Source organism: Eurosta solidaginis, chromosome 2 (assembly GCF_040869045.1).
Source record: "Eurosta solidaginis isolate ZX-2024a chromosome 2, ASM4086904v1, whole genome shotgun sequence".
Lineage (NCBI taxonomy): Eukaryota > Metazoa > Arthropoda > Insecta > Diptera > Tephritidae > Eurosta > Eurosta solidaginis.
The window spans coordinates 139,117,453-139,145,270 of NC_090320.1; the positions used below are offsets into that span (position 1 = coordinate 139,117,453).

The following is a 27,818-nucleotide window of genomic DNA, read 5'->3' on the forward strand; positions in this document are numbered from 1 at the left end:
AATTCTAGAGTCACCCCTGGTCCACCTTTATGGCGATATCTCGAAAAGGCGTCCACATATAGAACTAAGGCCCACGCCCTTTTAAAATACTTATTAAAACCTTTCATTTGATACCCATATCGTACAAAATAAATTCTAGAGTCACCCCTGGTCCACCTTTATGGCGATTTCTCGAAAAGGCGTCCAACTATAGAACTTAGGCCCACTTCTTTTAAAATTATCATTAACACATTTCATTTGATACTCATATCGTACAATCAAATTCTAGAGTCACCCCTGGTCCACCTTTATGGCGATTTCTCGAAAAGGCGTCCAACTATAGAACTTAGGCCCACTTCTTTTAAAATTATCATTAACACATTTCATTTGATACTCATATCGTACAAACAAATTTTAGAGTCAGCCCTGGTCCACCTTTATGGCGATATCTCGAAAAGGCGTCCACATATAGAACTAAGGCCCACGCCCTCTTAAAATACTCATTAACACCTTTCATTTGATACTCATATCGTACAAATAAATTCTAGAGTCACCCCCGGTTCACCTTTATGGCGATATTTCGAAAAGGCGTCCACATATAGAACTAAGGCCCACGCCATCTTAAAATACTCATTAACACCTTTCATTTGATACTCATATCGTACAAACAAATTCTAGAGTCACCCCTGGTCCATCTTTATGGCGATATCTCGAAAAGGCGTCCATCTATAGAACTTAGGTCCACGCCCTTTTAAAATACTCATTAATACCTTTCATTTGATACCCATATCGTACAAAATAAATTCTAGAGTCACCCCTGGTCCATCTTTATGGCGATATCTCGTAAAGGCGTCCATCTATAGAACTTAGGTCCACGCCCTTTTAAAATACTCATTAATACCTTTCATTTGATACCCATATCGTACAAAATAAATTCTAGAGTCACCCCTGATCCACCTTTATGGCGATATCTCGAAAAGGCGTCCACCTATATAACTAAGGCCCACTCCCTTTTAAAATACTAATTAACACCTTTCATTTGATACCCATACCATACAAACAAATTCTAGAGTCAGGCCTGGTCCACCTTTATGGCGATATCCCTAAATGGCGTCCATCTATAAAACTATGGCTCACTTCCTCTTAAAATACTCTTTAATACCTTCCATTTGATACACATGTCATACAAACACATTCCAGGGTTACCCTAGGTTCTTTTTACAACATGGTGATTTTCCCTTACTTTGTCTCCAAAGCTCTCAACTGAGTATGTAATGTTCGGTTACACCCGAACTTAGCCTTCCTTACTTGTTATTATCGTTTTTTGCACAAGCCTTGCTTAGTAATACACCAGTTATAGTGTGATCTCCGAAATAAAGGTTTAGGCTCCGCAAACTACTGAGAAAATGATTACGAACACGACAGAAATGACAATATTGGCTGAATTTTCACTACGGAGAAGATTTGAGAACTCGTCCCCAAATATCTGAACAGGTATCGTATTTAGCCTGTAAACACATATAAAAGTAAAGACTGCAAGATACTTATTGAAACCTTTAGGATGTCAGCACTTATGAGATTGCATTCAAAATAATCACACTCATTGTTCCAGCATGACCTGACGTACTAATGGTTTCATCATTAAAATAATTTTCAAATTCATTCTGTATTAATAGTAATAGCCACCACTGTAAAAAATGTGTCAGCATATACCTATATACATAATTTTTACTTATTGGTTCTCTTGCATTCTACTTTGAAATTTGTACATGAATAGATATATGCACATCATCTGCTCATACCTACGTTTATTATAGACATTGCTATTTACATATATACCTATTTTTCAAACGGTTATATTTTGTATTATATTTTGGGATCACATCACCTGATATTACGGTAACTCCCTTTTGGAGCAAGAGTTATAAATAAGCAAGTGAAACATAAAAATAGCGCAGTTGTTTTGTATATGAATAAATCGGCAGATGCCTGCTTAAAAAATCAACTAATAAAAGTTTTGTGTAAAACACTCATACATATGCCGAACAAAAACTCCAACACCATCTGCAGAATAACTCTCATTTTTTGGCGCCCGAACTGGGACTTTGTAAAGTTCGCGTAATATTAAATTAATAAATTATCGCAAATTTTTGTAAAGTTCGCGTAATATTAAATTAATAAATTATCGCAATTTTTTGTAAAGTTCGCGTACTATTAAAAACAATAAGTTATTGTACGGAAGCTTTGAACGAGGTACTGAGACTGGTGACGGAGCAGCAGGAGCTTCAGCTACAGCTTGACAAATTTGTGAGTAAAGCGGAGAATTTAAGTGTGCCACAGCTGACAAAGGGGTATGTTACAGTGCTGTTGGAAAAGGCTGAAGGTATATACTCCACCTTTTTGGCAAACCATACCAACATTTATAAGTGCATTAAAGACAATAATTTAACGTGCAATGAAATCGAGTATTGTACTGAGGATCATTGTTCTTTGTTTGAAGACAAATATCTGACATACAAAGCATTTCTCTACGATTCCATGCCAGCTAGTAGCATGTCACCAAGTGTGTTTCAAAGCACATTCGCTAGCACTCAACGGCAAGACATCACAACCAAAAGTGACGTCAAGTTGCCAAAAATTTCCATACCAACCTTTTCTGGTCAATATCTTGAATGGGTTCCCTTTCAAGATTTATATTTATCACTTGTACATCAAAGCACGTCGTATACCAAAATACAAAAAATGTACTATCTTAAAGACTCCGTTAAAGGCGAGGCTGAACGTTTAATTAAACATATTTCTCCAACTGAAGCTAATTACGACCTCGCTTGGAAAACATTAGAAGATAGGTATCACAATAAACGTGCTATAGTTGATGCAATTTTGCGAAAACTTTGCGCAATTCCCAAATGCACAAAAGCATCTCCTTCTGCGATCAGAGGAATTCTCGACACAACAAAAGAATGTATCTCTTCCTTAACTAATCTAGAGGTACAAACTGAGCACTGGGATCCCATAATTGTCCATATTACGACTGACAAACTGGATTCCGAAACACGAAAAGATTGGGAACATGCGCTTAAAGCCACAAGGGAGATTCCTAAACTATCCGATCTTTTCATATTTCTAGAAACCGCATTCCGTACACTGGAAACTCTTGGCGACCATGTCGCAGTGAAACTGAAACCACAAACGGTTCAACATCGTCCAGGGTTGAAAGCTTTCAATATTAGTAAAGCAAACACCTGCCCTTGTTGCAAGAAAAATCACATTCTCTTTAAGTGCTGGGTTTTCCGTGCATATACACTTGGAGAGCGGAAAAAATTCGTCGAGCGTAATGCTATTTGCGAAAACTGCTTGACTGGTGGCCATACACCCAAGGATTGTAAATCACAATATACTTGTCACCTTTGCAAACAAAAGCACCACACTCTTATGCACGACGCCTTATGTAGCACAAAATGTACTAGTGTAAAGCCAATCGAGCATAATGAAATTTTGAGCCATCATATATCGGCGCCTTTGCCACGAGCTACAAAATCTGTTCTTCTCGCCACAGTACTTTTGTATATCGATACGCCAAATGGCAAGGTGACAGCAAGGGCATTGCTTGACCAGGGCTCACAGGGTTCTTTTGTAACCGAGCGTTTCATACAACTTTACCGAGTAACCTGCCACCCCACTCATCTTCAAATTCATGGAATTACTCCAAATCAATTTAACTGTGCTAAGAAATTTACCTTCTTGCAATTGAGTTCCCGTAATGACTCAGATTTTTCTATTACCATAGAAGCATTTGTATTGCCCAATTTATCTACTTGCTTACCACAGTCGAGTGAAACTCCACAGCAATTACCATCAGGTGCACGTTTTACCCTAGCTGATCCAGGCTATTACAAATCACGACCTATTGATTTAATACTGGGTGCTGACGTATACGGCTCGATTTTAAAGAAGGGTCAGCATACGACAAACTTCGGGCTGCTGTTACAAGATACGTACTTCGGTTGGGTAATCTCTGGGCCGCTATCAAATTCTAATGAGGTCCCATCAATACACACGCACTTTTCCCATATTGACGATAGGCTAAAACTTTTTTGGGAGCAAGAAGAGATAAGCAAAAAACCTATATGGTCTCCGGAAGATACTAAATGCGAAAGTCATTTCGCCGCCACACATCAAAGACTCGAAAACGGTCGGTATTGTGTATATCTGCCATTTAAAGCAGAATTGCATGGTAAGCCTATTCCATTATTCGAAAATACGCATCTAGGAGCTATGACAAGGTTACGAAATATGGAACGAGTCTTCGAAAAGAAGCCAAAATTCTATGAAGAATATTTAAAATTCATGGATGAGTACATAGAGCTCGGTCACATGTTTGAAGTTGGGGAATATCCACATAACCCTGAACCGAATTCTTATTTCCTGCCACACCATGGCGTAGAGAAACTAAGCAGTACAACAACAAAACTACGTGTTGTTTTCGACGGGTCTTCCAAATACCGCAATCATCGTTCACTTAATGAAGAGCTGGCTACAGGGCCATCACTACAAAATGATTTATCACAAATTATTTTGAGGTGGCGCACTCACTACATTGCGCTGTGCTCTGACATCGAGAAAATGTTTAGACAAATTATTGTCAGTCCAGAACACCAAAATTATCAACAGATTTTATGGAGGAAATCCCCATCTGACCCAGTAAAAATTTATAAACTTTTAACCGTAACTTATGGTACAGCTCCTGCCCCTTATTTGTCAGTACGAACATTGCAGCAACTTGCTAGAGATGAATCAAATTGCCACCCTATCGCATCTAATATACTTCTTCACGATATTTATGTGGATGATATACTCACTGGAGCTGATGATTTAGCAGAAGGCTTATATATACAAAATCAGCTTTGCGCATTATTACAATCTGGTGGATTCAAATTGCGAAAATGGTCGTCTAATTCTTCCGAATTATTAAAAACTATCCCAACAGAGCTGCAGGAGTTATCAAGCACAATTGAGTTGAGCACTAATAATTATATAAAGGCATTGGGATTACATTGGCAACCTTTCTCCGATTGTTTCTCGTTCTTAGTTGCTTTCGATTCACATACAAATTTAACCAAACGACATTTGCTTTCTGACGCATCCAAGCTTTTTGATCCACAGGGATGGCTGGCACCTACAACAATAATTGCTAAGATCTTATTTCAAAAATTGTGGCTTGCAGGCATCAATTGGGATGATCAGCTGCCTGACTACATATCAAAGGAATGGATAGAATATCGAGATACACTAAAATGTCTTGAATCGATCAAAATAGAAAGATTTATTGGAACATCGAAGACTCGTAAATGTGACCTGCATGGATTTTGTGATGCATCACAGGTTGGTTTCGCTGCCGTGGTATATTCCAGGACCGTGTTGGATAATGGTGAAATTACAATAAGAATTATACAGGCGAAAACAAAGGTTGCACCACTGAAAACTATATCTATTCCGAAACTTGAGCTATGTGGTGCACAACTACTGGCCAAACTATTGAACAATGTGAAGGATACTTTGAAGGAATGTTTGCAGCAAGTATTTTACTGGTGTGATAGTTCCACTGTTTTGGCTTGGATCCGTGCCCAACCTATAAAATGGACCGTGTATGTGGCGAACCGTGTTGCGGAAATACAATGCTTGTCAGCGGTAAGTCAGTGGAGGTATGTGCCTACACTGGACAATCCGGCAGATTGTGCATCAAAAGGTGTAATGCCCCGAAATTTACCTGATCATGCTCTTTGGTGGTGCGGACCATCTTGGCTCACTAATACTCAAGAATTTTGGCCTGCAGATATTAACCATAGCTCAAACATTACATTAGAGCTGCGTCCACCAGCGAAGGTAGCATACATCAATACGCTTTCTTATCCTGAATACCTAGGAAAGTACTCCAGTTTAAAAAAACGATAAACGTGACTGCGTATATACTTCGTTTTTTACACAACTGCACTCACAAAGAAGCTCGCCGTTCTGGGTACCTAACCAATCATGAATTACAACTAGCATTAAAACGACTGATTCTTGCATCCCAAATAGTCGATTTTAGCGACGAATTAAATAAACTTTCAAGGGGAATACCAATTGAAGACAGTTCTGTTAAAAGGCTAACTCCATTCATAGATGGAGACGGGTGCTTACGCGTAGGTGGACGCCTGCATTTTGCAAATATATCATCTTCTATGAAACATCCTATTTTATTATCAAGAAAAAATCCACTAACATTTCTTATATTTTCAGAAGCACATTTCACTACACTTCATGGTGGAGTTGCGCTTATGCTAAACTACATCCGCAGAAAATATTGGGTACCTGGCGCTGGTAGACTTGCTCAAACCATCATAAGACGCTGTCTAACTTGCTGTAAATACCTCGCCAAATCAGCGGAGCAATTGATGGGCAACTTACCTCCGGTGAGACTTACCCCCGCACGACCTTTCCTCCATAGTGGCGTTGACTATGCAGGGCCTATCGATATACGTCAGTCATCCCTAAGAAATGCAAAAATCATGAAGGGCTATATATGCATATTTGTGTGTATGGTAACTAAAGCCATACACCTGGAAGCCGTCACCAATCTCACTTCCGATGCATTTATAGCGGCTTTCCGTCGGTTTACTTCTAGAAGAGGAAGGTGTACTCAGATTTACTCAGATCATGGCACAAACTTTGTTGGTGCAAACAAAGCCTTGCAAGTCATGCACCAGCGCAGCATTTCATCGTTGCCAGAAGACCTCAAAGAAATTCTTGCTAGCGAAGGCACTACTTGGAACCTCATTCCACCTTCATCTCCACACTTCGGTGGATTGTGGGAAGCTGGAGTCAAGTCAACTAAGCACCACTTTAAGCGAATTACACAGGGTCGCGCTTTAAACTTTGAGGAACTCTGCACACTGCTTTATCAGATTGAGGCATGTTTGAACTCACGGCCATTGTGTCCACTAAATGAAGACGCCGAAAGTTACGATGCCCTAACACCCGCACATTTTTTGATTGGGGAACCAACGATCAATATTCCGGATGAAGATCTACTCGAATTTAAAACGGTTGGAGTTAATCGCTGGCGTATGGTGGAACAGATGAAGCAACATTTTTGGCGTCGATGGTATTCCGAATACCTTAGTAGACTCCAAAGTCGCCCTAAGTGGATGACGGTACGCGCCAATGTCAAAGTGGGCGATCTTGTACTACTGTACGATGAAAGGACGCCTCCTGGTAAATGGCCAATGGCACGCATCACGGGCGTACACCCTGGTCAAGACGGGTTAGTTCGTGTCGTCACGTTAAAATGCAATGGCAAATGCTTTAAGCGTCCAATACGGAAAATCTACTTACTGCCGCTAGAGGAGCCCCGCGAACATTTCCCAGATTCGGATATAGCAGATACTTCCAACTCAGACATTGAGGCTGCGAGTCGAGGCGCAGCCATTCAACATGGCGATAAAACAATTACCTCCAACGATGTCTCGAGCTAAGGCTATTCTGAACCTCTAAGATAAGTGAAGAACTATCGTCCTTGGGGCCGGGTATGTTCCAGCATGACCTGACGTACTAATGGTTTCATCATTAAAATAATTTTCAAATTCATTCTGTATTAATAGTAATAGCCACCACTGTAAAAAATGTGTCAGCATATACCTATATACATAATTTTTACTTATTGGTTCTCTTGCATTCTACTTTGAAATTTGTACATGAATAGATATATGCACATCATCTGCTCATACCTACGTTTATTATAGACATTGCTATTTACATATATACCTATTTTTCAAACGGTTATATTTTGTATTATATTTTGGGATCACATCACCTGATATTACGGTAACTCCCTTTTGGAGCAAGAGTTATAAATAAGCAAGTGAAACATAAAAATAGCGCAGTTGTTTTGTATATGAATAAATCGGCAGATGCCTGCTTAAAAAATCAACTAATAAAAGTTTTGTGTAAAACACTCATACATATGCCGAACAAAAACTCCAACACCATCTGCAGAATAACTCTCATTAGTTATTGTTAGAAAAAAGTATCAAATGTTAATATGTATATTATTTTTACATATTTAGCATTAAAGAAATCCCCAGAAGATGACGTGAGAAAAAAGAACATCGAAACGCGTCGGGAAAACAACAACAACTGTGTTTTAATTTTTTGACCATATGTGCTCAACCCAGCAAACACTAATATCAGAAATTGGTCCATATATAAATATAAAAACTGTCATTAGTGTTCGCGAAAAAATTATAACCAGGTATAGTGAAATCACGAATTTCGTGAGAGTATATCCAGATTTCAGACAGAAATATTACGTCGGGATAGTTTTTAAACATCTCTAGATTGCATAACAATAAATCAAAATTTTGCCGAAAACTGCGTATGTTTTGATGAATAGCAACAAACGAATCCGTAGAATTATATATCAGATCAAGATCATTAATAAGGCTGATTATAGTGAGGTTGTTTACATATAAAATATTTGAGATAGCCATTTGAAATATGCAAATATTAAATAATAATTAGAAAACTACGTTACTTTTGACAAATCGTTAAAAGTACTAAGAATAAATAACAACGTCGCTATTATCAGTCTTTTTCATAATTATTCTACCATGACTTATCCACAGGTACTTATAATTTTTTTCTTTTTTTTTGTTTTCTTCGCCACTGTAAGCAGCGCTCTGTTGTAGCTAGTGAGACTGTCGTTTATGTAAATATTGGTGCTTTTCTGTCTATCACCAAAAACTGAGAAGTTAATTTCCCCTTTTCTTTCCTTTTTTGGGACATAACTTTACTCTTCAACTCAATAAAGGCAAAAGGAATACGGAGCACGTTTGTTTGCTTTAATTTTTAATGTAGCACTTGCTTATCTCTTTTGGAGAAACAGATGAGTTCAAAGCAATGCTTTGTGCATTCATTCGCATTATCACTTGTTAGCGCTGGTACACCAACAATATCGACTGCACTGCTTAGTAGTTGTTGTTCACGCCAGTTTAATACACTTTCAAGCCTCGATACTATCCCGCTTAGTTCGCGATTTTCCTCTTTTTCAGAAAAAACGACAACTGTCGCAATTGGAAGGCGCTTGTATGAGAGTAAACTATGTAGATTTTACTCGATTAGTTCCGAATGACTTTTGGTTTGACATTTACAATGTTGCCATTATAGCAATGCAAGGTCTTTTCGATTGGGTAAAAAACGTATATCTAACCCTTTAAAAAGAAGGAATGTGTTTAGTTAACTACAGTTTACCCCTGTTATCTTCAAAATAGGGTCTGTGTCATATCAAGACAAAAGATATATTTTGATTCAAACATATATCTCTCTTTGCAGATGATTGTAAATAATAATATATATCAAGAAATCACTTGCTACGAATATCACACGCTAACAGCTTTGTCAAATAATAACTCCGGAGCCATGACGAAAGTTACTTCCCGACTTGTAATGCAAGATGAAAGCCATAGTAGTGCAAAGCAGAGAGATAACTGTAAGTAAATTTCATACTTACTTTGAAGAAAGTTTTCTATCGAAACGGTTTTTTTTTTTCAGATTATGACCTCGTTTCAAAACGCGTCAGCCTAATTTTCGATCACACGCCATATCATAAACGAACAAATAGTGAAATAAAATTGGCAAGAGATCTGCTAAAGGATATTTGCTCTCTTGGATTTCCAAGTATACAACGCGAATTTATAGGTGTATTCACAAATTTTATAAGTACTATCAGGCAGCTAGATTATAAAGCATTAACCCAGCTTCTAACTCGATCTATTAGTATTTGTGAGAGAGGCAAGTAAGTAATGATAAATCCCTAGGTCATAAGAAAAGCCATTAATAAAATAATGAAACTTGGGCAATGTGAAATCTTTAGCAACGGCAATTTCTTCATGTCTTTTAAAATGTTTAATTTTTTCCTGATTTCGAAATCACACTGTACTAAAGTAATATGTACATATATCGTAGTTTGTTTAAAATCTATATATTGTGGCGAATATTAGCATTACTAAGCTGTTAGTAAATAAACACACAACAACAAAAACATGAACCAGCCACTATTATGTACATGTATACATTAAATCTAGCAACACCTATGTGCAAGGCGACGAAAGGTTATCCCACACACACAAATGTGGTCATCAGCCGAAGTAGTTAGTCACACATACACACGCATACGGCTATATACTACAAATATGCATGTACTCATATTACTAACTACCAAGCAGGCGATATAAGAGTTCTAGAAGTTGAAACGTGTAGACCTTTGGAGAAATATGCAACGGAGAGTATAAAAGCAACGCAAGCTGAACAATCAGTAATCAGTTTGATTTAAACACGCATTAGTTTTGAAGTACGTCATATTGAAGTATAGAAGTACTACTCCCAAAGTAATATAAATAAAGACCAGTTTGCAATACTGAATATTGGAATTATTTATTCAACAGTTTAGCGATTCAACCATTAGCAGAAAAATTCGTTACATCTATCTATAAATCTTATAAAATAAAGTCGCTAAATGCCATGTACGCACATAACTTCATACAGAATGCTCCGATTTTAAAACAGTTTACTGCATTTGAAAGCTTAGCTACGTGAGCTGGTACATTTAATATAATTTGAAGGCATATAATATAGGGGCGTGGCATATTGCCAAAATTTTGTAAAAAATCATAAAATTTTTGTTTACACAGCTATAACTCATAAACGGATGGATGAATTTAAAAAATTCTACTTTTCAGTAAAATTTTGAAATGTTTACCTCGATCTGCATCAAAAAAAATACTTGATTCCTGTCTTATATCAGCCAAATTGTTTAAACAAAAGTAATATTTTTACCAAAAAATGCATGTGTGTGGTTGTTCGCTGTGAACTGTGCGCGCTGATTGCTTTTGAGTGAGGCATGATGCGACACATACGTACATATATAGCATTCGCTGCGTTATTTAACTTCGGGCGTAGGTTTATTGGTACATATGTATGGTAGTATAAAACAAAGTCGCTTTTTCTGTCCCTTTCAATGCATAACCTTTAAAAATACGCAACGGTTTTTGCATTTACAGTCAATACAAAAAAAAAAAAAAAGAACTTCCCCCTCCCCCCTGGAACCGCGCATGGCTAAAGCACTAATCAACAGCTTTCATTTGTTATCCATATTCTATAAACACATTCTAGGGGTACCCGCGTCCACGTTTTCACCTATATCTCGAGACCATAGTCACCCGCGGGTACGAAAAATACCTCGTACCAAAGTAGTCATAAACAGGTTCCATTTGATACCCATATTGTACAAACATATCCCAGGTCCACGTTTTGATCTCAAGACCCTAGCCAGAACGGGATAAAAATTATCCTATGTCTGTCTCCTTGTTCGAAGCTACCCCTGCACCAATTTTCAGCCAAATATGTTCATCCGTTCCTTCCTCTTCAATCACTATTTATCTATTAAAAAAAGCGCATCAAAATCCGTTGCGTATTTTTAAAGGTTTAAGCATTCAAAGGACAGAAAAAACGACTTTGTTTTATACTATGTAGTGATGTACAATCATACATATGTACCAATAAACCTACGCCCGAAGTTAAATAACGCAGCGAATGCTATATATGTAGGCATGTGTCGCATCATGCTTCACTCAAAAGCAATCAGCGCGCAGAGTTCACAGCGAACAACCACACACACGCTTTTTTTTGGTAAAAATGTTACTTTTGTTTAAACAATAATCCGTTTGCGGCTAATATAAGAAAGGAATCAAGTATATTTTTTAATGCAGATCGAAGGTAAACATTTCAAAGTTTTACTGAAAAGTAGAATCTTTTAAATCCATCCATCCGTTTATGAGTTATAGCTGTGTAAACAAAAATTTTAAAATTTTTTATTATATTTTGGCAATATTCCACGTGTAATGGCACCACAAACGATATGGAAACGCATATCAAAAGAATGCAATATCGATAGGGGGCTGGCAATGCCATCATTCGGAATGGAACACATATAACGGCATAGCGAAAATTTGGAAAGCCAAATTAATATAGTTACGCGCCCGGCCAGAACACACGCTTAAAATACTAGATAGGTAAAATAAAAAGTTTTCAAAGTGTTAAGTTTTGCGTTGAACACTCGTAAATATATAAGTTTATATTTGAATAAAGACTTTTCAATAAAATATATTGTATGCAAGTCAAAAACAACTTTTTTATTTTGTTTATGGTGCGCGAAAGCTCAAACGTGGATATTAACAATATGATAAATACGCCCAAGTATTTAGATGCGACCGTGGGCCGTGCTGCAAAATGGCGGCCACTCGCGAAACAAAAAACGTGGCTTATATTTAGCTATGACAAACAAATGCCGTTTCAATAATTGAAAAATTTAAAATTCTTTCAAATCAAAAAATTTCAAATCGTTTAATAAATATAAAAAATTTAAATTCCAAAAAAAAATCTAAAAATTTGAAAAATCGTTCAAATAAAATGTAACAATTTAAAATTCTTTCTTTACAAAAAATTACAAAAAAAAAAAATACAAAAAAAAAACATACAAAAAAATTTTAAAAATTGAAAAAAACTACAAAAAAAAATTATAAAAATTCAAAATTTACAAAAAAGGTTAAATGCTGATAAAGCAATAATGAACTAAATTTTTCTACTTACAAATTTAAAAAAAAAAAATTTCATACGTTACGGTGGTACAGTAAAATGCAAAAAAATAATACGTAAAACTAATTTATACTTTATATTATTTAATAACTAAATAACTTTTTGTAAAGAAAAACGCAGAGACAATCTACAAATATAACATAATCTAAAAAACTAACCAAAACAGAGGTAAACTACAAATTATTAAAAACAGAAAAATCTACAAAATTAATACACGAAATAATTCGCAAAAATAGCGGAATTAATATACAAATTGAAACTATAAATCAAAAAACTGTACATAACGGGCCGAAAAAACTGTTACCATTTGCCACCATTAAATATACATAAATTGATATGTACATCTAATACTATGTTCAAACAGAAAAATAAATTGAGAAAATTTCGATTTGAATTGAGTGCTGTTCATACAACTCGATATAGCTTACACAATAGTAATTTGATAGCTGGTTGGCTCATCTCTACAGCAAGAGCATACCTTTGTTCAGACTGTCAAAATGTGCGTGTTCGTATTAGGCGAATGAAATGGAATGAAAACATAAAACTTTGAAATTTTTGTGTGTTGTAAGAAAATGTGTTCAATGTTTTGGTTTCATTTTGAGTTTGCCATCTTCATTTGACAATCCCTACTCCAGTGAAATGAAAGACATAAAATCAGCTGATGAGATGAGCTAACCATATAGTTCAGCCATGCGTAAGTGACGTTTAAATATACTCAATAAACACACTTTACAATGTTGCATTTGTAGTTTGAAACAATTTATTACGCAATTTTTTTTTAAATTGGCAATTTATTATTACAATTTATTATATGACAAATTGCGTAATAAATTGCCCAAATAGTATAAATTGCCAATTTGGTGTGTGTTTGAACCTAGTATAACGGCGCCTAACATCAACCATACCATAGCGGCGCAGAAACAAACATCAGGAGCGGCAGAAAGCCAGCAGAGGAAAAATATCGGCAGAGAAGGCGATCAGCAACAACATATATGGTGAAAGATTAGCAGCGGATAGCGGAATTTCAAACACGGGTATGGCGCACAGTGTGCACACAACACATTATATGTACATGTAGACAGCTACAAAACTTTTCAAATTATAAATTTATAATTTTTAAACCTATTTTCTCTTTAAAATACATTGTAGTTTTTGAAATCTTTACTCTATAATAACATAAATTTGTATATCTTTACTCTATTATAATAAGACACTGTACAATATGTAGTATGTATTACTATTACTATTTTTGAAACCAAATTTATTATTATTAAAACATCACAAAACACAAAAAAAAAAAACTTTGGAAAAAAAAGCAAACAACAAATACATTTATAAAAAGTTTCTGTTCATTTTAAAATACAATGGGTCAGAGTGGGACAAAACCAAACTTAAAATATAATTCAATACTTTCGGTCAAATAAATTTCCCTTTTCCTCTTTTTACCATTCGGCAATTTCAACCGTTCTAATCACAACTTCAAAAACATGCAAAATTCAATTCCGTTGATTCTAACTACAAAGTATAAAAATAAAAACTTCTAACAATTGTAAACTTTCACAAAACATTAATTTGCTTAATCTTCATTGTTTTTTTTTTTTTTGGTTTTTGCCCAACTCACCTATCTACGTATGTACGTTTTTAAGCGTAACAATTTATTTTGCCAACACAAATACGAAATTTTTGTGCGTCCGTAAACAAACATACATATGTTTTTTGCATAAAGCGGTGATTCCGTGAATAACCCAAGAGATTTTTTTTACTTTAAAGCGTTGCGTCCGTGTATAAATATACCACAATTTTTTTTAATCCCGGTGCGTCCGAGGACATTTATATTACAAGTTTGAAAAGATGCGGTGCGCCCGTATCTATAAAAATAAAAGCCATACAATTTTGATCAAAACGGTGCGTCCGTAATAACACAAACACATTGAGATTTTTTAATAAAGCGGTACGTTCGTTATCAACATCCAAGTCTTTTCTACCAACATAAAATATTTTTCTTTGAAATAAAATTAAATTAAATTACTTTAATATACATTCAACTTAAATATTCAGTCTCTCATTAAATTATCGGATAATTGTTTCAATTCCACATCAACATTCAATGCAATTTCAATTTCTGTTAAACTTTCGTAAGTAAATTATATAAATTCGACTTTAAACCAGGCTAAATATTTCTTTTTTGCTTTCTACTACATATGTTTCTTAGAAACAAGAAAGTAGTTCCCCGAATTTCAGAGCAAGACTCAGATTCCGAAAATTTAGATTCCAATTCCAAGAATTTTAATTCCGAAAGTTCCGATTACGAAAATCTCGATTTTAAAAGCCCAGTTTCGGAAGGCTCAACCACATATTCGCCCAGTACAATCAAAAACCTTGTTGTTAGTCTTTCTTTGTCCGGAGAATTTCACGGATTTGAGGAATTGCCCGAAACACATATTTCAACTCCTCTTAATTACGATACAAATATGGCAACTACTGAGGAAAAAAGATGGATTATCAGCATGTGTGCTGGTATTATGCGTGAAAATTATAGCTGTGAGCCCCTAGGTCTTGAATCTTTCATTAATGAAATTGAGTTAATCGAAGAATTTGTCGACGAAAATTTAACTGGCACTTGTATTTCATATATTAAATCCAAACTCGATGGTAAAGCTCGAGAAGCAATACCAACTCAAATACTTTCAGTTAATGACATAAAAATAGCGCTACGTAACCGTATAAAACCCGACAACTCCAAAGTTGTGGCCGGAAAAATTTCAACTTTGCAAGTTAATAATAATAATTACACCGATTTCGCAAAACGCGTTGAGGATTTGTCTGATTCTCTAGAACGTTCGCCCATTATCGAAGGGATTACTCAGGCCAAAGCCCATGAAATGGCCATCGAGCAAACAGTTAACGTTTGCCGATTGAACGCAAAAACAAGTTTAGTCAAATCAATCCTCGCTTCAACCAATTTTTCTAATTCCAAGAACGTAGTAGCTAAACCAATTGTAGAGCAATCAAATGAAATAAAAGAACGCCAAGTTTTAGCATTTAGGGCTCGGAACAATAACAATTTCAGAAATTTTCAAAGTAATAACCGAGGTAGAAATTTCCAAAATCAAAGTAGTAACTTTAACAATTATAGACAAAATAGACCATCTTTTAGTAACAGTAACCATGGCAACAACTTCAATCGCGGCAATCAAAGCCAAAATTTCCGTTCCGGCGGCGGAAATCGGTATCAGTCTAATAATAATAATAATAATATCAGCAATAGTCGTACTAGGAATAATAACGGTTCTAACACTTCCAATAAAAGAGGTAGAAATGCAAGTGTCAGGGCTTTAAACGGGGAAGCCCCTCAGGAGCGAACACTGAGGGAGGACGAGACAAATTATTAACTGAGTCAGCTCACAGTTTTTCTTCAAAAACGTTTATTGTCTTAACTTAAATTATTCTGATTTTATACCATTAAATATTACTGGCTCTGACAAATTTTGTACATTTTTAGTCGACACACAAGCCGACATTTCGTTAATTAAAATTTCTTCTCTCAATAAAAATTCGTCAATTAATAACAATGATACAATTAATATAACTGGAGTAACTACAGATACAATTTCTACATTAGGTACCTTTACAACTAACTTACACTTTTCAAATTTTTTTATCAAACATACGTTTCACGTGGTAGACAATGATTTCAAGATTCCATCAGATGGAATACTTGGTAAGGATTTCTTAAAATAAAATAAATGCGATATCAGCTATGCAACAAGTTGCATTTCCTTCTGGATAGGCAATGAAAAGATCGCACTTCCCATCCTTCACGGAATGGAAAGCGATACATGTGTTATACCACCCCGTTGCGAAGTTTATAGAATTTTCGCTTTGAAAAAAGACTCAGAACCACTTTTCGTGGATTCTCAAGAGATTTATGATGTTGCTTTCACAGCGAAATGTATAGTTGATACTAACAATCCGATCATTAAAGTAATAAAAACCACAAACAGCATAAAATACGTAAACAACTGCAACATTCAAACCGAAAAACTTTCTAATTATCACGTTTATAAAATCAATAAACCAGTAAAACCAGATAGTCGTATTAAGGAACTTAAAAGCATTTTAGAAAAACAAATACCTAATTATGCTGAAAGTAAGCTTATCAATTTATGTTTACAATATTCCGATAATTTTGCGCTAGACAAGGATAAAATGACAATAAACCATTTTTATGAACAAAAACTAAGACTGAACGATACGACTATAAATACTAAAAATTACCGCCTACCGTACTCTCAGCGCGAAGAAATCATGTTAATAAATTGTTGGGAAACGATCTGATCGAAAATAGTTTTTCGAATTATAACAGTCCCTTGATTTTGGTACCGAAAAAATACCTAAATTAACAAAAATCGTATAGAATGTGCATTGACTTTAGGGCTGTAAATAAAAAGTTAATTGCCGATAAATTTCCTTTGGCATGTGACGATAATTTGGATAACCTTGGCCGTGCGAACTTCTTTTCTACTTTAGATCTTTTTTCTGGTTTTCACCAAATTCCCCTTCACAAAGATTCGAGAGATATAACATCATTTAGTACAGATCGCGGAGCTTTCCGTTGGAAAGTCTTACCGTTTGGTCTAAACGTTGCTCCTAATTGCTTTTCAGGAATTATGTCAATAGCATTTTCCGTTATTTCACCCAACCAAGCATTTATGTATGTAGACGACGTTATAGTCATTGGATGCAGTGCAGCGCACCATTTAAAAAATTTAGAAACAGTTTTCGAGACATGCAGAAAGTTTAATTTACGGCTTAACCATATCAAATGCAATTTTCTAAGACCTGAGGTAACATTTTTAGGGCATAAATGCTCAGCTAAAGGTGTATTACCTGACGATTCGAAAATAGAAGCAACTAAAAAATATTCTAAACCCCGTGACAAAGATGCAGTTAGAAGATTCGTTGCATTTGCCAACTACTATAGGAGGTTTATAGCAGATTTCGCTACTTTAGCAGCACCATTAAACCGGTTTGACCGAAAAAAATGTAGAATTTAACTGGGATACTTCATGTGAATTAGCTTTCGAAAAACTTAAGCGCAGCCTAATGTCACCAAAACTATTACAATATCCAGACTTCACTCAGGAATTTTAATAACAGCAGATGCTTCAAAGAATGGTTGTGGCGCGATACTTAGCCAAAATCACAATGGTAACGATTTACCAATTTGTTTCGCTTCAAAAGCATTTAGCAAATCATAACAATATAAAGCAATTTTAGAACTAGAACTTTTGGCAATATACTTTGCGATTAAACAGTTTCGACCATATGTCTATTCATTCTATTCTATTTCAAAGTTAGATCAGACCATCGGCGGTTAGTTTATTTATTCAACCTGAAAGATCCTTCATCCAAATTATCGAGAATGCGTTTAGAGCTCTCTGAGTATAATTTCACAATCGAATACATAAAAGGTAAATCAAATGTAGGCGCTGACGCCCTATCACGTATAACAATAGATGAACTAAAAAACTCGACAAAAAATATATTAGCAGTACAAACAAGATGTATGACAAAACAAAAAGAGGAAACACAGTTACAAAACGATGAAAAAGAAATGCAATTAGAAACATTACAAGTTTACGACAAATACGCCTATAATTTTTCAAAAAGAATCCCGAGGGCAAAATCAAATATAAATTATGATAGAAATGGTAAAATTAAAAATATACAAATATCCGCACATTTAAAACATAAAAAGCTCGAGTTACTTAATTTTGCGGTTGCTAACAAAATAGCGAATCTAGATGAGCTACTTTTGAGGTAGGAACGAAAGGCCGGCAATCACAATATTAAGAAAATAGAATGACAACAGGATGATACAATTTTTCATCTCTTTAGTAATACAAAATTTAAGGATACCGGGAATAAGATTTTAAAACATTTAACTATTATATTAACAGAACCAGTTGAGACAGCAACTGACGAAGACAAGAAACTTAAACTCATGCAAATTTGCCACAATGATCCGAGATCAGGCGGTCATTTCGGAAACAAGAAATTATACGCGAAAATACGCACTAAATACTACTGGAAAAACATGACACGAGACATTGCCAAATTTGTTAAGAATTGCGAAAAATGCCTAATAAACAAAGTAAAATCAAAAATTAAAGAGAACATGGTTCTCACACTAACTCCTTGCAAGCCTTTTGAAATTGTGGTTATAGACGCGATAGGACCTTTGCCTGAATCAAACAATGGAAATAAGTTCGCTATTACCATGATGTGCGATTTAACCAAATACCTAGTTACAATAGCTATACCGGATAAAACTGCAAAAACAGTTGCATCCGCAATTTTCGAAGGTTTTGTCTTAACCTATGCATAACGAAATCAATAACGTCCGATTTAGGGACAGAATTTAAAAATTAAATTTTCTCGGAATTGAAAAAGCTTTTAAAAATCAATCACAATTTTTCTACACCCTACCATCACGAAACGGTTGGTACCATCGAGAGAAACCATAGAGAATTTAATGAGTACCTACTAGCTTAACTTAATGATAATTTTCCTGAGTGGGATGTCTTTACTTGTACTTGTACTTTACATTTCTGCATAATACAACCCCATATACGGTTTTTGATAACAAATTTACACCATTTGAGTTAGTATTCGGTAGAAAAGCTACTTTGCCGAATGAGTTATCAAAAGGAAAAATTGATCCAATTTACAACATTGAAAATTATGCTAGCGAAGTAACATACAGAATGCAAAAGTCTCATATTTTAGGAAAAGAACTTATTGAAAAACATAAACAAAGAAATAAAAAATTGTACGATAGAGATGCTCGCCCAGTAAATGTAAATAAAAATGGTATGATACTAGTTCAAAAAGAGCCTCGTGATAAACACAAAAATGTATATAAAGGTACATACAAATTGATTGAGGTAGACGGTGTTATTGTAAAGATTTTTGATAAAGCTAAAAACAAAGAAAAAACCATTCATAAAAATCGTACACAAAAAATTACTTAAAGAAATTAATAAATGAATTCTAATTATATTTAATCAGATTTAAGATTTTATAAATATAAAATTTTCTTTTTCAAACCATGAAAAACGGTTATGTACTTTTAATCTATATAATGAAAAATTAACGCCTACTAGTAATATAATTAATAATATAACTAGCAATATAATTAGTGATATAACTAGTAATATAATTAGTAATATAACTAGGAATATAATTAGTAGTATAACTAGTGATATGATTAGTAATATAACTATTAATTAAAAGATTACAGTAAGCTATAATAAATTTCTATAAAGATTAGTAAAAAAATAGCTAGAGTAGAAAATTTAACTTACCACAAATTGATGTGGATGAACGAGTTGAAGGGGGGGAAAGAATTAAGCAATGTAATTAAAGAAATCTCGTTCCTCCAAATCAATTTACATCACTGCAGGTTAAAAGGATTTTGTAAGACTGATCACCTTAATAATGGCATATCAATTTTAAAAATCGGACGTCAAATAACCAAGTTACAACGAAAAACCCGTTTCGGCTGTATTTCGAAGTATCAAAAAAAATTTAAAAAAACTTTTCCGAAATCCTCTCAACATAATCTTCAAATTTAGGGGCGGAAATTAGCAACTTTTGTTTTTTTGTATGGGGGGCAACCAAGTCTAATGTATATATATGCAGAACCATTGTCAACAGCAGCCGCTCTTAGTGATGCACAATATGCGTAATCACTGCTAATCACGCACAGTGATCATATATACGTTTTCAACAGTGATTCTTTATTACTCAGCAGTGTAAACTTGATGGTAGCCAATACCTAACACAGCTTAACGCCCACCTGAAAAATAGAATTCTGGAACCTTCCTCGGATTTGAACGCCGTGGTGTCTGTTGGCGACACGGAGTGAGTTATCGCTACGTTCATTTTTGTCGTCTTCAATGTCCATCGCTATAATCTTGGAGGATACCCTGCCTCTGACCTGATCAAAATGGCGTTTAACGGCCCGTTCAATAACTATGGATCCAGACAAGATCTCCCTCACATAACGTATGCTTAACAGTAGGATTTTCCTTGACATTTGAGAGCTCTTGCGGGTGAACTTTATGAAAGTAGGTTTTTAGTCGGCGACTGAAGAAGAGTTCGGCCGGGGAACGACCTTTTGTTGAAAGTGGACTTATGTGCCGATTAAATACAAATCGAGGCAAGTTGAGCTCGAAATCTGAATTGGGCTGAAGTATCTCAAGTTTCTCCTTCGTTGTTTGCACCATCCTCTCAACTTGTCCATTGGATGCCGGAGGGAACGGTGCACATCTCACATGTCGAATTAGGTTATTATTCATGAATTCTTCGAATTCTGAGGACGGGAAGGCCGATCCATTATCAGACACGATGACATCTGGGAGGCCTTGAGTTGCGACAAGTGATCTAAGTGCCTTAATTGCGCACTGTGATGATGTAGTCTTAACAATGTGTACCTCCAGCCATTTGGAATATGAATCGACCGCGAGGAAAAATATTTTGCCAAGGAAGGGTCCCGCAAAATCTACGTATAGACGTGGCCATGGATGTTTTGCTGTTTCCCAAATATGGGGTTTGCTGGCACGGTGAACAAGTTTTTACGATGCTTTAAATTTCCGTATCCATCAAAAATAGCTTCTAGCCAACACCTTCATTTTAACTATACCAGGAAGTCCCCATGCAACGCCTGCACAATGGCTTTTCGACAAGTCGGAGGAACAATTGTTCTGTTTCACCAGAGAAGGCATCCTTTGAGAGTGGTAATTTTATTGCGGCGCACATAATACGCATAAGTTTTATCCTCGCGGGGCGTGGATGACGGCCATCCCCTTAACGCGTATGCGGCGGAGCATAACGGGTAATATAGTAATAGGCATCTGCTTCGTGGTACTGGATATAGCCAGGAGTGGACGGTGGTCAGTAACTAAAGCGAATTTTCGCTCGTACAAATAGTCGTGGAATTTCTGGTATAATAATAATGTTTTGCCTCGGCCTGAGGGGAAAGTAAAAACATCAAACAAGAATCTGGTTCTCAGGGGGCCCGCGATTTAGAGGTACTAAGGCATTTTTTTTAATTCAGGAGATTCTTTAGTTGTTCCATGTGCAAATTTTAAGCCGAATTTCAAAAGCAACGAATATTGATAATGATTTTTTGCCTGGGCCTAAGGAGACAATAAATATATTAAACAAAAATATGTTTCTCAGGGGACACGCGATTTAGAGGTACAAAGCATTTTTTTAATTCACGAGAGTCTTTAGTTGTTCCATGTGCAAATTTAAACCGAATTTCAAGAGCAACGAATATTGATAATGATTTTTTGTCTGGGCCTGAGGAGACTATAAAAACATCAAACAAAAATTTATGTTTACATTAATCCGAAATCGTAAAGTTTTCGTAGCTACACTCATAAAGGTTCATCTTCAAAAAGTCTTCCAACAATTCTACCAACTCTGTATCAAAGTCCAGATTATTTAAACGACTTCGATACCGGTACCGTGAATAATGAGTTTTTGCGATCTGAAGAAGTCAAAGAAATAATTCGTCGAGGTCATCAAAAGTGTCCTGTTATTTTTCCACGTGATTCTCATGACGAGACATTTCCTACCTCGTTGTTAAACAGAATCTTGCCAAATGGAGCGAAATTGGAGCGTGCTGAGTACCAGTAGCAATGCTTTTTATTGCCTACCATGTCGTCTGTTAAGCACCAATACTTTAAATCGACCTAAAATTTGTTGTGCGGATATTCGAAATTCCAGGTATGGAAGAAGCTATACGATAAACTGCCATCACACAAAAATACTTAAGATCACATTAAATGGTATATTCAATGGCGATCTTTACAAAATCTAATTCAAAAGGAGGCTACAATTGATACACTTATCAATGAACAGCTAATCACTGAAACTCAAAAGTGGAAAGAAATTTTATATAGAATTTTGGACACTATTTTATTTATGGGTGAAAGAGGTCTAGCTTTCAAAGGCTTAGGTATATATCTTGGTGAACGAAATGATGGACATTTTTTGGGCATCTAAGATCTAATGAGCCATTATGATCCGATACTTAGAGATCATTTGGAGAAAGTTAGTATTTCACAACAGCAGCACAAACGTTTACAAGTTCACTATCTTTCCCCAGACATTCAGAACGAGTTTATAGAAATTTGTCCAAAGCACGTGAAGGAAACTATATTAGATCAAGGCAAGAAAGTCAAGTATTTTGCTATTATCGTTGATGCTATGCATGATGTTAGTCACGTTGACTATGGTGATTTTGCGCTAACTCCATTTCAATTCGAAAGCAACACGTTTAAAATTCAAGAACGGTTTTTGGCTTTCGTGGGTTGTAACCAAAAAACTGGTCAGGAAATCGCTGATTTAATTTGCCATGCTCTAGGTAAATATGAAATCCCATTAAAAGATTGTCGTGCATAAGAGTACGATAACGGCGCCAATACGAAAGGAGCTTACAACGGAGCACTACGTCACATTCTCGAAAAAAACACGAATGCTGATTACTCGCGTTGTGTAACCCACATTCTCAATTCATGCGGTGTTGATGCTGCAGAATGGTGTGTGACTGCAATTACTTTTTTTCGGAGTTGTACAAAAATGTTTTACTATTTTCAGCAGTACTACCAAATTTGACTGCGCAAGCATACGGCGATGTTACCGGCATTCCCAAGTACATAAACAAGTTCGTATGTACCTTGCTGTCCTCAATTTCGTTCAAAATACTGACTACCATTAATGAAAGAAACGTGGTCCTCCAAGCTAGAGACGCCACCATAGATATTGAGGTCCGACATCTAGATGCCTTGTTAGCTGATTTGAAGTTGATCAGGAACAAATGGGAAACAATTTTAAACGAATTCAAAAAAGTTGCTATTCAATTGAACATCTCGCCAAAGTTTCCGGACATTCGAAAAAGAAAACCCAAAAGACGTTCTGTAGATAATTTAACTGAGATGACTACGGATGATTCAGAGTCTGATTTTAAAAACAATACATTCCTGGTGATCGTTGATTCGGTAATCACTGGCATTACTGAACGATTTGCAGCTATGAGAAATTTGAGCGAGACGTTTTCCTTTTTGTGGCAATTTGAAGACATGGATGAAACTTTGCAGCAAAATTTTTCGAAAAATACAAGTTGGACATTTCTTAAAGCCTAGAATGCGAAATAATTCACTTGAAACACATTTACGAAGCAAATTTTGATAAAGGTCAGTCACCATTGGAACTGCTAAGTGCCATCTACATATGTTCAAAATATGTATACAATTTTCCCCAACATTTGCGTGCTTTACGTATCTTTTGCACTCTACCTGTCACTGTAGTTAGTGCAGAACGTTCCTCAGCGTCCTTTCAAGAATCATAAATTTTCATAGATCGTAGTCATCTCTAGAGCGAAGACTTGCCACGCTTTGTGTTGAATCCGTTTTAGCAGCAAGACAGTTAAATTTTGATATTATTATTAAAATTTTGCAGCGAAAAATAACTAGAAAAGATTATTTGAAACAATATGTGGCTGTTAAAAGAGAATTTTATTTCTACGTTACAATAAAATAGTATTCTGTGTTAATATTATTGTCAGCTCTTAGTCCAAAAATCATTTAGTTGATGTGGCAAACATTTTTTTTTGGTGTAATCCATCAATCCATCAATAATGATTCATGAATGAGACGTCGTTAATTCAAGTTAATCAGATGTATTAGTGGATTTTTTATAGGGGGCCCCAAAATTGTTTAGTCCCGGGCCCGGATTTTCTCTCTACCGCCCTGACCTGATGTTCATTCTTCCAAATAAAGTTCCTATTTTTCTCCAGGAGTCGATGTAAGGGTTCTGCAATTGTAGCTTTGTTTGGAAGAAAAGTGTGGTAAAAATTCAACAGACCAAGAAATGCCTGCAGCTGTTTTTGGTCTTTCGGTGCGAGTGCATTATGTATAGATTGTATGTTTTCTGGGCATGGCCTAATGCCAAGGCTATCGATTTTGTATCCCAAAACAACTAACAGTGGGGACACCGAATTTGCATTTGTCTCTCCGAAGGCGTAAGTCCGATTCATCAAAACGCTTTAATACTTTCCCTGAACGGTCTGCCAACTCTGCCTCGGTTGCACCCATTCTGACTACGTCGTCAAAATATGGTAGGACACCAGGAATATTAAGAAGAAATGTTTCAATAAGATTTTGAAAAATTCCTGGCGCTGACGAAATGCCAGATTGAAGTCTTTCACCTTGAATGCACCCTTATGAGTGACAATAGTTTGCTTCATGGCCGATTTTTCATCTACAGCTAGCTGTTGGTTAGCCTGGGCTAAGTTGAGCGCTGCAAAAATGTTTCCCCTCTCTATAGAAGAAAGAAGTCAGCTGATGAAAGGGATTTTTGAGTGTTCACTTGTAGTCGCCACAGATTCTGATCGAACCATCGCTTTTGGGAAACCGGGATTATAGGTGTTACCCATTCAGAATATTCAACAGGTTCTAAGTCAACTTCAACTAGGTTCGGTCAAGTTCAACTTCAACTAGATTTCGTATAGCAATAGGAATTCGCCGTACCGGAAGTCTTATTGGTTCAACCAATTCTGACACGTAAAGAAACTGGTTTCCCTGTGAATTTCCCTAGTTCTGTGGAGACAAGATGATTAAATTCCTTTAAAACTGTCTTAGTGCTCGGAGACTCATCGATTAATAGAACCCCCTGTACGCTTATACCAAAAGAATCAAACCAGTTACATCCTAACACGTTTGTTTGATTGCCACTTACCACGATGTGAAATTTGGTATGTGAGTTCCTGGGCACTCATCTCAGATCGATATTTAAAATGAACGAAATCGGACTATAACCACGCCCACTTTTTCGATATCGAAAATTTCGAAGGGTAAAGCGATGAAACTTGGTAGGTGGGTTGAACTTATGACTTAGAATAGAAAATTAGTAAAATTTTGGACAATGGGCTTAGCACCGCCCACTTTTAAAAGAAGGTAAATTAAAAGTTTTGCAAGCTGTAATTTGGCAGTCGTTGAAGATATCATGATGTAATTTGGCAGGAACGTTATTCTTGTTACTTTTAAAATTCTAAATAAAAACAAGTAAGGAAGGTTAAGTTCGGGTGTAACCGAAAATTACATACTCAGTTGAGAGCTATGGTGACAACATAAGGGAAAATAACCATGTAGGAAAATGATCCGACGGAAACCCTGGAATGTGTTTGTACGACATGTGTATCAAATGAAAGGCATTAAAGAGTATTTTATGAGGGAGTGGGCCATAGTTCTATATGTGGACGCCATTTAGGGATATAGCCATAAAGGTGGATCAGGGTTGACCCTAGAATGCGTTTGTACGATATGGGTATCAAATTAAAGGTGTTAATGAGTATTTTAAAAGGGAGTTATCCTTAGTTCCATAGGTGGACGCCGTTTCGAGATATCGCCACAAAGGTGGACCAGGGGTGACCCTAGAATTTGTTTGTACAATATGGGCATCAAACGAATGGTGTTAATTAGTATTTTAAAAGGGAGTAATCCTTAGTTCCATAGGTGGACGCCGTTTCGAGATATCGCCACAAAGGTGGAACAGGGGTGACCCTAGAATTTGTTTGTATAATATGGGTATCAAAAGAAAGGTGTTAATAAGTATTTTAAAAGAGAGTAATCCTTAGTCCCATAGGTGGACGCCTTTTCGAGATATCGCCATAAAGGTGGACCAGGGGTGACTTTAGAATATGTTTGTACGATATGGGTATCAAATGAAAGGTGTTAATGAGTATTTTAAAAGGGAGTGGGCCTTAGTTCTATAGGTGGACGCCGTTTCGAAATATCGCCATAAAGGTGGACCAGGGGTGACTCTAGAATGTGTTTGTACGATATGGGTATCAAATTAAAGGTATTAATGAGGGTTTTAAAAGGGAGTGGTGGTTGTTGTATAGGTGGTCGTATTTTCGAAATATCGCCATAAAGGTGGACCAGGGGTGACTCTAGAATTCGTTTGTGCGATATGGGTATCAAAAGAAAGGAGTTAATGAGTATTTTAAAAGGGAGTGGGCCTTAGTTCTATAGGTGGACGCCTTTTCGAGATATCGCCATAAAGGTGGACTAGGGGTGACTCTAGAATGAGTTTGTACGATATGAGTATCAAATTAAAGGTATTAATGAGAGTTTTAAAAGGGAGTGGTGGTAGTTGTATATGTGAAGGCGTTTTCCAGATATCGACCAAAATGTGACCCATAACATCATCTGTTGGATACCGCTAATTTATTTATATATGTAGTACCTGCCAAGATTTTAAGGGTTTTTTATTTTGCCCTGCAGAACTTTTTCATTTTCATCTACTTAATATGGTAGATGTCACAACAATTTTATAAATTTTTTTCTAAAGTTATATTTCGCTTCAAAAAAACAATCCAATTACCTTACCATGTTTCATCACTTTTTTCGTATTTGGTATAGAATTATGGCATTTTTTTCATTTTTCGTAATTTTCGATATCGAAAAAGTGGGCGTGGTCGTAGTCGGATTTCGTTCATTTTTCATACCAAGATAAAGTGAGTTCAAGCAAGCACGTGAACTAAGTTCATTAAAGATATGTCGATTTTTGCTCAAGTTATCTTGTTAACGGCCATGCGGAAGGACAGAGGGAAGACTGTGTATAAAAACTGGGTGTGGTATCAACCGATTTCGCCCATTTTTACAGAAAAGAGTTAACGTCATAAAATCTATGCCCCTACCAAATTTCAAAAGGATTAGTTAATTTTTGTTCGACTTATGGCGTTAAAAGTATCCTAGACAAATTAAATTAAAAAGGGCGGAGCCACGCCCATTTTAAAATTTTCTTTTATTTTTGTATTTTGTTGCACTATATCATTACTGGAGTTGAATGTTGACATAATTTACTTATATACTGTAAAGATATTACATTTTTTGTTAAAATTTTACTTTAAAAAATTTTTTTTTTAAAAGTGGGCGTGGTCGTTCTCCGATTTTGCTAATTTTTATTAAGCGTACATGTAGTAACGTTCCTGCCAAATTTCATCATGATATCTTCAACAACTGCCAAATTACAGCTTGCAAAACTTTTAAATTACCTTCTTTTAAAAG

The 27,818-nt window shown here is 35.8% G+C and overlaps 1 protein-coding gene across 1 annotated transcript in view; it reads left to right on the plus strand.

Moving 5' to 3' along the window:
- Apoltp (Apolipoprotein lipid transfer particle) overlaps positions 1-27,818 on the plus strand; it is a 2,338,027-nt gene that overhangs the window by 247,302 nt on the left and 2,062,907 nt on the right. The window contains exons 4-5 of the mRNA XM_067766285.1: positions 9,352-9,508; positions 9,571-9,814. Coding sequence (XP_067622386.1) covers positions 9,352-9,508; positions 9,571-9,814 — 401 coding nt within the window. The remainder of the gene's footprint in view (positions 1-9,351; positions 9,509-9,570; positions 9,815-27,818) is intronic.